Raw genomic sequence first — 10,921 nt, forward strand, 5'->3', positions numbered from 1 at the left:
CACAGAAAGGATAGTTTGCTGTGTAAAGCAAATGTTTCCCAAGGGACTATTTTTCAGCGCAGGGAGTCTTCACTGCTTGCTTTAGGACAACATTATGTATATACATTTTGTAGATATTACAGTAAACATGCACAATCAGTGGTATGGTCCTTTGGAAAAAAAAAAAAAAAAATCCTGTTGGTGTTACTGGAGTCACAGGTTAAGTGACCCACCACAAAAAGTCCTGGTACTCCAGATGGCCGGTCCACCTCTGCTCACACACCCTGACATCCTGCTTGTTAGTCATTTATTTATTTAAATCTTGGGCAGGTTGCTAGGATACTGGGTGTAACCCCTGAGATGCAAAGGATGATGGGAGTGTCCTCAGGGTTGGAGCTACTGACGCTGCCACATGGACACCAGCTGAGACTTGACCTGCTGGAGAGGTAAACACACACACACACACGCACACATTCTCACATGCACACACGTCATTCTCACATCACTCACACGTTCATTCAGCTATTGATTACCTTTCCTGTCCTGTCTCCGGCTCCTCCTGCTGCTCCGTACTCCTCCCCTCTCTACCAGTCATCTCATCTCTTCATTTCCTGCACTTCACTCCTGTCTTGTTGTCTCTTCAAGCCCCGCTGCACCTCTCTTCTCCGCTGCTCCCTCTCAGTATGCTTTGCTCGATACAACTATAAATATTATTCAGAAAAAGAAAAAATCTTAAGTGGATACCGCTATTTAAAAACATGAAGTGCATTCCAGTATTTATGCTGATTAAAAGAAATACATTGTGTTTTCCTCTGTGGCTCTTGCCTACCATCACTAAACTCTCCTTTGAAATTTGTGAAATATAATTCATCTATATTTTATAGGTGCAATATGTAAAATTGCACTAAAATGAGGACACTTTAGACTCAACTGGCAAGTCAGTGAGTTATTTGCATTTTCCATATTTTCATTCAGCTGAGTCCAAAGGATCTTTACGTCAGTCAGCTCTCAGTTTTGCATAGGGCATGTTTAAACAGTCTGGTCATATCCCTCATGTACTATAATACATTACATTCTCTTGTAATGTGAATTTCTCATATGACTCACAACAGGCATTAGCATTATTCCTTATAGTTCCTTACCTGCAGCACTGTAAGTAACATGCATTTTATTTTGTGCCTCTCTCGTCAGGTTCTATACCATGTCCATCATGATGGCGGTGGACCTGCTCGGCTGCACAGGAAGCACAGAGGAGAGGGCGGCTCTGCTCCATAAGACCATCCAATTAGCGGCAGAGCTCAAGAGCAACCTGGGGAACATGTTTGGCTTCGCTGCTGTGATGAGAGCCCTGGAGCTGCCACAGGTGAGACACAGAGGAGAGACACTTTTTTTTTTTTTTTTTTTTTATCTCAGTTTGATGAGTTGATGTGCTCCTTCACCATGCAGTTATGTGTCAAATTAGTATTGACCAAAGTAGTCTGATGAAGCCTGCACACCTAAAAACCCCCTCCACTCAAAAATGTGTTTTTCTTTTTGTTTATAGCCCCTAAAATGTCTGACCTTGACTAAACTGACTTGTATCTGTGCAAGATTTGTTACAAGAGAGGTGTTTTCACATTCCTCTTCTGGAGGTAGAGGTGTCTGTGCCCTTCCCTAAAATCTGAGATTCAGACATACTGGAGAAAACATTTGGTATGACACAAATCTGACAGTCCGTCCTGTCAGCTGACGGGCTGGTGCTGCTCTCCATATCATTAGCACCAGCCCTGCCAGTTGCTGGAGTGGGCGAAATGGGCACTTCACATGAACAATATTAGTATAATTAAGAGATTTGCTGAAATGTATTGTTTACATGGACAGATGATCATGATGCAAGTGCAAGCAGGCAGGGAGCTGGGCATGAAGGGATGTTTGTTCATGGAAAAAACTTCTAAATATGTAATGTTGATGAACGTGTTGACGATGTTTTTTAGAGGTTAAATCAATAGCTGGAGGGTGACAAGTTTATTGGACTTTGACTTTGTTGTTTTGGTCTTTTATAAACCTATATAAACCCAAGAGTTTGTCATTGTTTCCCACTGAGCAGCAAAAACCCTGGAGTTTGATTATTTGTGTCTCTCGCTTCCTCCCTCTGTCAGATTTCTCGTTTGGAGCAGACGTGGGTGACGTTACGCCAGAGACATACAGAGGGCGCCATCCTGTATGAGAAGAAACTGAAACCTTTCATGAAGAATATGAACGATGGCAAAGGTGAGATCCTGATCTGCGTCATGTCCAGTGGTCAGTGGGGCATTTTTTTTGTAACATGGGTCATGTGGGCATGTTGGTGTGTGTTCACATCTTTCAGCTTCGCTCTGTGTGATTCCAGAGAGCAGCGTCCTGTCCAACACGTCCTTCCCCCACATCGTTCCTGTGCTCTCCTTACTGGAGCGGGGCGTGGCGCTCGGGGAGGCGCTGGAGCCATGGGAAAGTGCGGAGGTGGGAGTAGATGTGGTCATGTGCCACCTAGAGGCAGCTCGGACCATCGCACATCATGGTGGGATCTACAGAACGAACGCTGAGACCAAACTGCAGGGTGAGGACAAGCGGCAGTTTTGCAAGAATGAAAGGAAATCTGCTTCATAAGTGAAATGTGAATGTAGGCTGTCTCTTTTATTAACCAGAGATTTTATGCGGAAAACTGCACAAACATGGCAGTTTTTGAGTTTTTTAGGTGCAAGTTTGAGTCTTTTCTGACCTGCATGGTACCGTTGAATTACCGTTGAGTTGCAGCCAAAGCAACATGGTTATTTAGGGGCAAATTCATATCAGACAGGCAGAGGTGAGACAGTTCAATCCTTGCTAACTGAGTACTGTCAGGCTTTTTTCACGGAGTGCGTGAAAGAATCATTTTTCACAAATTCACAAACCATTTACAGAGTATTATCTACATAATAGCAGCAGTTATGAATCTTTGCATGGACTTTACATGGACTGCTGCAATAACAATAGTGATGTATCGTTATATATCACCAAATCACTGCTGAATATAAGGCAACACATATACAAAGCAGTGAATCTAGGCATTTGTATGTGTTACATATGTGTTGTATATTCTCCATCAAATAAATTAAAGCAAGGTGGAGAGTATTCACTTCAAGGTTCATATTATCACTCCATAACTGATGTGGGGAAGTACAGAATTTTAGTTAAAATGAGAAATATTTTTGTTGTTTGAAATGACTTGTTTTGTTGATTTGAGTTGTAGCACTGTGGGCTTCATCTATTATTTAATCTACAACAGAGTGAAAAGGTCAGGTCTTATATGGTATAATTCTGACTGAGCCTTTCCTCTCCACAGCCTCCTTCTTTCTTGCGGTATTGTTAGTGTTGTTATATCTGATGTGTAAGAGATAATCCACGACGGGGAGGTCTGTTATTGAAAAATATAATAACGACCTCCTGGATTATCATGCCTATTACACAGCTTGTGTAGCGGTCTCCATACCAACATGACAGTAATAAAAGCAAAGAAAGGTTGCCCAGTAGCTGACAACAGGCAGGCAGCTCGCTAGGAGAGGCGCTCACCTGGATTATCTTGCTCCACTATACTGTGTCTGCAGTGCTGGAGTCCAGTAATTCAACAGGTCAGCGATCATAACACCTTTTAGACACTAGGGGTCACCAGTCAGCTACTGAACTGACTTCTCTGTGTGTAAAGGACACACAGGAGCAAGAGTTTCGAGTGTGATGAGGAGGTCGCTCCTTGACGACGGCCTTGACGACGGTCTGTTATTCTGGAATAATGGAGCACGGACCAGTTGAATTCAATTGACCAATCAGAATCAAGTATTTAACATCGCTGCGTAATGTGTGTTAATGTATTGGTGTTGCATTGGTGTTCATAACGATGATGAAGTATCAATATTCCTGTAGTGGCATCACTGATGTGTTGAATGATTTTGTGTGTGTGAGTGGTTACTATGTTTTCTGTATTGATCCCTAATACCACCTTATTGGTTCCCTGTCTGAGGCCATTACTGCTGTATTGAACAGTCTGCCAATATCTATCAGACCAGATCTCTGTTTCCTCTTTTATCTCGCTATTGATCGGCCTGACCTCAACCCATAGCCTTTGCTCTTTTTATCAACAAGTCCAAGCCAAACTCCAGATATTTACTTCATACACTTGTCAAAATCTATTTAGGTTAAGATTTCCACATTTAAAAGATTTCTCTAGTTCTTTCATAATGAGAGGAGCGTAGGAGTTTCACTGTAGCAGTACTGCAGTGAGCACAAGGGTTATTATAATTATATATTTTTCATTTGTTCATTTGTTTTTTAATATAGGTTTTTAATTTTTATTTCAGTGATTTAGTTTGAATTCTCAGTATGGGTTTGGTAATTTGCTTATAATTTTTGTCAAAAAAAAATTGTTACATTTTTACATTTCCGTTTTAGTGGAGGTAATAATTCTTAAAGGTGTAAAAACAAATCACATAGTTCGCCGGAAAGGTTGTGTAATACAAACAGTAAAACAGAAATCCTCATAAAAAAAATTTTTACATTATTTTATTTATATATTAAATGTTTTATTTTAATGTCTTAAAAATAGATGAAATAGATTTAGTTCTGTTTTATTATTGTCATAAAGTCTCATCTCTATTTTTATTTCAGTGAACAGATATTATAATAATGCATTTTTATCTTAGTATTAGTTTGTTTATTAGATCATTAATTAGTTAGATTCCCCAGATTTACTCTTCTGGGAAAAAACCAAAAAAAAACCAAAAAAACATATTGTAACCATTTCAGCGTCAGCTTTAATCTGCATTTCACCATCTTTGCATCATTGTATGTAATTGAGCACCTGGTTTAAAATTAACTCTTGTCTTTTCCTCTTCCTCCTTCTATCATTTCTCTTCTGTTCCGTGTCTCTCGTCTCTTCTTCATCTTCATCCCCTCATTCTCTCTTCTCATCCCTCACCTTCTTCTCTTCTGTCTTCAACTCCATCTTCTCTCACTCTCCTTTCCTTTCCTTTCCTTTCCTTTCCTTTTCTCACTCTCCTCTCCTCTCCTCTCCTCTCCTCTCCTCTCCTCAGGTTTTCAAGAGCGAGCAGAAGTGCTGGAGATCTTCCAAACAGAGTTCCAGATGCGTCTGCTGTGGGGCAGCCGCGGCTCGGAGGGCAGCCAGGCGGAGCGTTACGAGAAGTTTGACAAGGTCCTCACCGCCCTCTCACACAAGCTAGAGCCGCCTGTACGCCACAGCGAGCTATAGCACCTGCCCGCCGTCGCTGAAAACACGCCCGTCTGCACTCCCCACCCACAGTGGTACGGTCTCGATTTGCATTGCGGCGGATGATGCGGAGGAGTTCGATGTGAACACTTGGAGGGGTCGGAGAGAAAGAAGAGGCAGCTAAAAGAGTATGTGCAGTGAGCGGTGTGAGTACAGACGAGGACTCACTCACAACATGTGTCATACTCACTGTGAACTCCTGACAAGGCACAGAATTTCTTCTGTTCCTCCCTGTGGACTTCCTCACTTAGTGCTGAAATATTAAAATGACAATGGCGAGTAGAAAAGACAAACGGAAAAGAAGATGGGGCAGACTGATGGTCAGCTCCTCTGCTTCATACAGACAGATACAGAGGTACGGTGTGCCCTGAGGGCCAAACAGAGCTGGAGAGTTTGGCTTTGCTACAATAAAACATAGACATTGTCTTGTCTCAAACAATTGCTGTCACACACTGTAGCAGAAATGACAATGATAACATAGCCCATATAGAGACAATGTTTGCGTGAGCGCGTATGTATGTATGAGTGTATATGTGTGCGTTTTACATTCCTACATTTTTGTACATGTTATTAATGTTTTATGTGCATTTTTTTTGTCCTATTTATTTGTTATGATCAAAAGGTATCAGAACATTATTGACGTTCCCACTCCAAACTCATGAAAACCTGTCAGACCTCATTCCAGTGGAATCATGTTCATAAAATTCATTAAATATGTATCAGGCAATCCCGTTGAATCCCATTAAAAATGTATCAGGCATGCATTAAAAAAAAATGTATGAAAAAAAATAAAAGATTTTCCAGAAATAATGCAGCAATTTAAATATGAGGGCTTGTGAGTTGTTAACATTCAGAGGAGTAAAGAAACCTACCTCTGTCGTAGCTATGTTTGATTCATGCATTTTATTTCAGTGACTTTGTGTTTCTTGCTCTCAAAATGTAGCTGAACAGTGTTAGAGGAGACACAGAGGCACTGCTGAAAACACCTGGGATGTATTTTCTTTAACGTTAAAGCAATATTTCACTTTTCAATATTGCCGTTTATTTAAAAAATGATATTGGTGTCACTGTGGGCAGGGAAGATCTACTGCCACAACATATGTATTCAACACTAGCAGTATGATTTTTGGACGACTTAGTAGCTGACGTGTAGATTATAAATGTGTAAAATTCACAGTCCAAAGTGAAACTTGACGCAAATGTGGTATATTGGATACTCAAGACAGCCATTACTGGCTCATTTATAATCACTTATGACATTAATGCATGGTTGGTGCATGTTACAAACTATGAAGGTTGTGCCAAAGTGAAATATTGCTTCAAACCGCCAAAGAGATACATCAAACTCGAGATAAATAGAATATTCAGCAAAGATTTTTAATGGTTTTAGACAGAGAAATCAGTCATATTTCACCTTTTTTCAAATTCGAAAAGAAACCACCCCAAATGGACTGATAAATTGTCGACAACAAACCCATAGAGACTGGTCTTTGAGTGTATGTACTGAATGTGTGCAGCGGCTGTAGAAGTAGGATGATCCCAGTCGTTTTATTTCTGTGGTGCAAAACGGTTGACTGTTGCATGTCCGTGCTGTATGTGCAGTATGTAGGCCTATGCAATGGTTTCAACCCATCGAAAATAAGGGCTGAGACCCATCTACGACAGGCACAGATTCAAAATACTGCAGGATATCTTAGGAGTGTTGGGCCTGTCACTTCTCTGCCTACATTTCCTTCCCTCTGCCCTTCCATTCTTCCTTCTGCCTGTCGGCTTACCCAAATTGTTGATCTGCACATGAACGGTGAAAATAAGGCTCCATCCCACAGACGAAGGAGCAACAAAGCCATGTCAGATTAATGATTAATATGAAGTATAAAAATGTCTTTCTACCCCAGTGCTCCATATCCACTATGTAACCCGGACCAATGTGAAGATCAACTGTAAACCGAGGTGAGATGAGAGCTCATTGAGTCGGGAGCCTCGTGTCACTTCACACTTTGGTCCAACAGGGGGCAATCTTTAGCAAAAAAAAAAAAAAAAAATGTGAATCATTAATTGTAATTCAACACGCACGCACACTCGCAGAGAACACACGTTTTCTAGTGTGTTTTGAGACCAAAAGGATGCCTGCTGGTTTAGGATCGATGACAGCAATGATGATGATTCTGATGATGACCGTGATGATGATGATGATGATGATGATGATGATGGTGATGGTGAATATGATGTAATGTCTTTTATTTGTCTTCTTTTTTTGAATGCTGTACAGGATCGGTCTGATGGTGTGTGGATTCTCCTGTTGTGTATGACAGGACACTCTGAAATGAACTTGAAAAGGAAAAGAGAAAAAAAAAAAGATTTGTGACTGACCCCATGTTTTTTATGTACTGTACATAGCAATTCACTTTTTTTTTTCCAATAAAACGATTGCTTGTGTCAGTGAGTTTTGTTTGATACTTGCAGCACCACATAAAACATTTTACACCATGTAGTCCTAAAGTGCTCATTAAAACAATGTCGATCAGTCAGCATCAGAGTAGAGCTGAGCAATTAGGGGAGAATCAACCCTAATCTGTATAATCACACACGTCAGCTTTCTTTACTCCTAGGACCAAAGAGGAGGACATTAACTCCTGCTTGAAACTGATAATGATGATCACCCCTCCCTCAGACACGTGTGGTGAACTAATTTCCTGTGCTTTTTTAAAAAAAATTGTATTTATTTAAATCCATTTCTCTAATTCATAATGTTAATTTTAGGGCTGCAAAGTAAAATAACTTTGGCTCAGTGTCTATCCCCATGCTATGCATCTTTTTAGCCAGTAGGAGGCAGCGTCTCATCATCAAAACCCCCAGTCAACTCCAGTCTCATCACTCCTCTAGCCAAGTGCAGTCATGAGCATCCTGTTACCTGGTTCACTTTCTATTTCTGTTCACTGATCATGGTGGGAGGTGTGGCATCTCCCGCCTGTCCTGAGAGCTTTTCCCCAAAATAACAAGCCAACAGGCAGATGAGAGTGTGCTGCTTGCAATGCAGAGTGCAGTGTGCGTTTTAGTTACAGTGTCCATGTTTTGTATGTGCACTGTGCATGAAGATCTATGAGTGTGTGTGTGTGTGTGTGTGTGTGTGTGTGTCCCCAGAGCATGCACAGTATGCATTGCACTGAGCATGCGTGCTGTGTGGAGAACCACATTGTTTCCTATAGTCAGCACAGACAGAACCATGACGATGGACACAGGGGGAAGGGGGGGGCCAAGACAGATGGTGTGTGTTTATGTGGGCGGGTGTGTGGGTGTGTGGGTCGGCGGGTGTGTGTTAATGTGCCTGTGTGTGTGTGTGCGTGCATGTGCAAGTGTACCTCTATGCAGATGTTGTGACGGTAGTTTTCTGGCTCTGGTTCCCCTCTCTTCTCCACCGAGGAGCCAATGGTATGGCCTGGCAGCTGTTGGATTGAGGGGGGGTCCAGTTTAGTCCAGGTGAAACATTCCCAGTAAAAAGATAATAAAATGTAGACGCATAATAAGAAGACAGTGTTCATCGCTGGTAGAATGAGATGAGGCATTACCACTTGTTTTTTTTTTAAATGTTCAACATGGAGAACAGAGCAGAACAAAAACAGAATAGAAGAGAATAGAGTGCCCTGTGGTAATCTGCCACAATAGAAAATTGTCATTCGCTCTGCTCCGTGTCTCCAACCCCCCTTTCCATACAGTTCCATAGGCGTAACATGTTATGGGTGTAATCTCTAAGAGGATTCTCTCTGCTTGATATCATGGTACATGTTAATTTCAGCTCTTTATGTTCCTTATTGAAACAGACCCAAGATCTCCCCAAGCTTGCCAGCCAACCAGTCAGCCAGCCAGCCAGCCAACCGTCATCAGTTCACCCCTAATCCCCCCCACCGCATCCCCCCACCACCCCCATTCACCCCCCACCCCAAGTCCTTTTATAGCTAATCCATTGTGTTGGTCATTGTCATCTGATCATGTGTGACCCTGACTGCTCTGTGGCCAACGCCTGGCAGTGCTGCACTGGCTTTCGACATCCACCCACGGGACGATATCAGTGGAGTATGAAGACTTGCACCCATTGCCTCTTGGTCCCTAAGCACTAACTGTGAATGTATATATATATATGTATAAAACTACTTTTTTTTTTTGAGGAGTTTTGTCAGTCATACCAACCGCACTCAATTATGAATGATGAGTAGTAAGGTCAAACTGGTTCTTTTTTCATGGAGAGATCAATCTGGGCAGGATATTAAGATGGGATAAAGTTCAGATGTGCTTTTTCGATGTACTTGAATGCGTGTTGCCGATACTCCTTTACATAAATGCATTAAAAAACAAAATACTGACGGAGAGGAATGCTTTTATTTGTTATCTGTATGGAATACACTCCAGTGGCTCCAGACCAGAACACATACAATATAAAGTGAAAATGGAGTGGATGAGGAGATCTTGTGTTTTGTATTGCATGTAACTGGTGCTGGCTCTAACCTCTGTATATGTAGTAGTCTGACTGCCAGCCTAATCATGTATGATCAATCATACATGATAAAAAATCATATCAGCAACCTATTATGACAGCATTAAATTAAAAGGGTGATAGTTCATAAAAATCCATTATGCTTCATCTTTGATAGGAATTGTTTTCTATTTTAGAAAAAAAACAAAACAAAAAAAAAACCAGTCCAATCTAGTTATGACCTTTTTTTTTTTTTTTTTTTTTTTATTGGCACCTGTAGGAGCCATGAGTATTGTTTGATTATTTTAGATAATTGCTTTATTTTGGTTAGATTTGACCATATATTTTTTCTTTTGTTTATTATTTGTTTAGTTTATGTTTTGTTGTTTTGTTTGCCATATTCAGTTTGTAGAATGAGTTTGTGTATTTTGGGTTTGTTAACACTGGGCACGAAGGCTATATAAGTATGGGCAGGTATAGGACCAGCATGCACCTGGGTGGGCGTATGGTTTTTTACCAGAGCGAGAGAGACAGGGAGAGAGCGGGATTCCTTTGTTCTCTGTTTGTTTGCTTGCCTTGTGAAATAAACCATTTAAATGGAAACTCAGAATGGACAATAGATTCTTTTGTGTGTGTAAATCATGCCCATGGTGCAGTAGTGACCCTTTATTTGTAAGTTTGATTTGAGTTTGTTTTGAGAATTTTTTGATAAATGGCCACTACAGCACCTTTCCATAACAAAGCAAAGCAAACAAAACAAAACTGTATGTATTAAATGGCCTATAATGCATATATAAGCTCTATATTATACCCTATAGGCCCATGTAGGACCCTATGTGTATTCACATATCACACCCATGTATAGGAGGCACGGCTCCTCTGTCAGCGAGACTGAAGATTTAATAATAATTCATTAGATGACAGCAGTAATGTGGCGTGTGTCCACAGCAGCTGTGACTGAGGCTCAAGCCAGCTTTGCAAATGTGAGGTGACACACAGTGATGGTGGGGCATCTCACTCCATTAGGACTCCTCACAGCTATAAAAACCTATAGCCGTAAAAATGCATCCACACCCCGCCGTCTGGCCGCTCGCCTCCTCCTGAGCCCACGCCGCGATTTCAAACAAACCCTGAACACGGTCAAAACGCCGTCCACCTCTACAACCCCGTTCATCAGTCCTTCATCATCTCTCTCTGTC

At 41.3% G+C, this 10,921-nt stretch overlaps 1 protein-coding gene across 1 annotated transcript in view; it reads left to right on the forward strand.

The window, feature by feature from the left end:
* sh2d3ca (SH2 domain containing 3Ca) overlaps positions 1-5,997 on the forward strand; it is a 66,500-nt gene extending 60,503 nt beyond the window's left edge. Inside the window, exons 12-16 of the mRNA XM_030065831.1 lie at positions 310-425; positions 1,171-1,342; positions 2,118-2,229; positions 2,348-2,554; positions 5,061-5,997. Coding sequence (XP_029921691.1) covers positions 310-425; positions 1,171-1,342; positions 2,118-2,229; positions 2,348-2,554; positions 5,061-5,236 — 783 coding nt within the window. The 3' untranslated portion in view covers positions 5,237-5,997. The remainder of the gene's footprint in view (positions 1-309; positions 426-1,170; positions 1,343-2,117; positions 2,230-2,347; positions 2,555-5,060) is intronic.
* Positions 5,998-10,921: the final 4,924 nt, after the last annotated feature.

The sequence above is a fragment of the Myripristis murdjan genome, chromosome 12 (genome assembly GCF_902150065.1).
Source record: "Myripristis murdjan chromosome 12, fMyrMur1.1, whole genome shotgun sequence".
In the NCBI taxonomy this organism is placed as follows: Eukaryota; Metazoa; Chordata; class Actinopteri; order Holocentriformes; family Holocentridae; genus Myripristis; species Myripristis murdjan.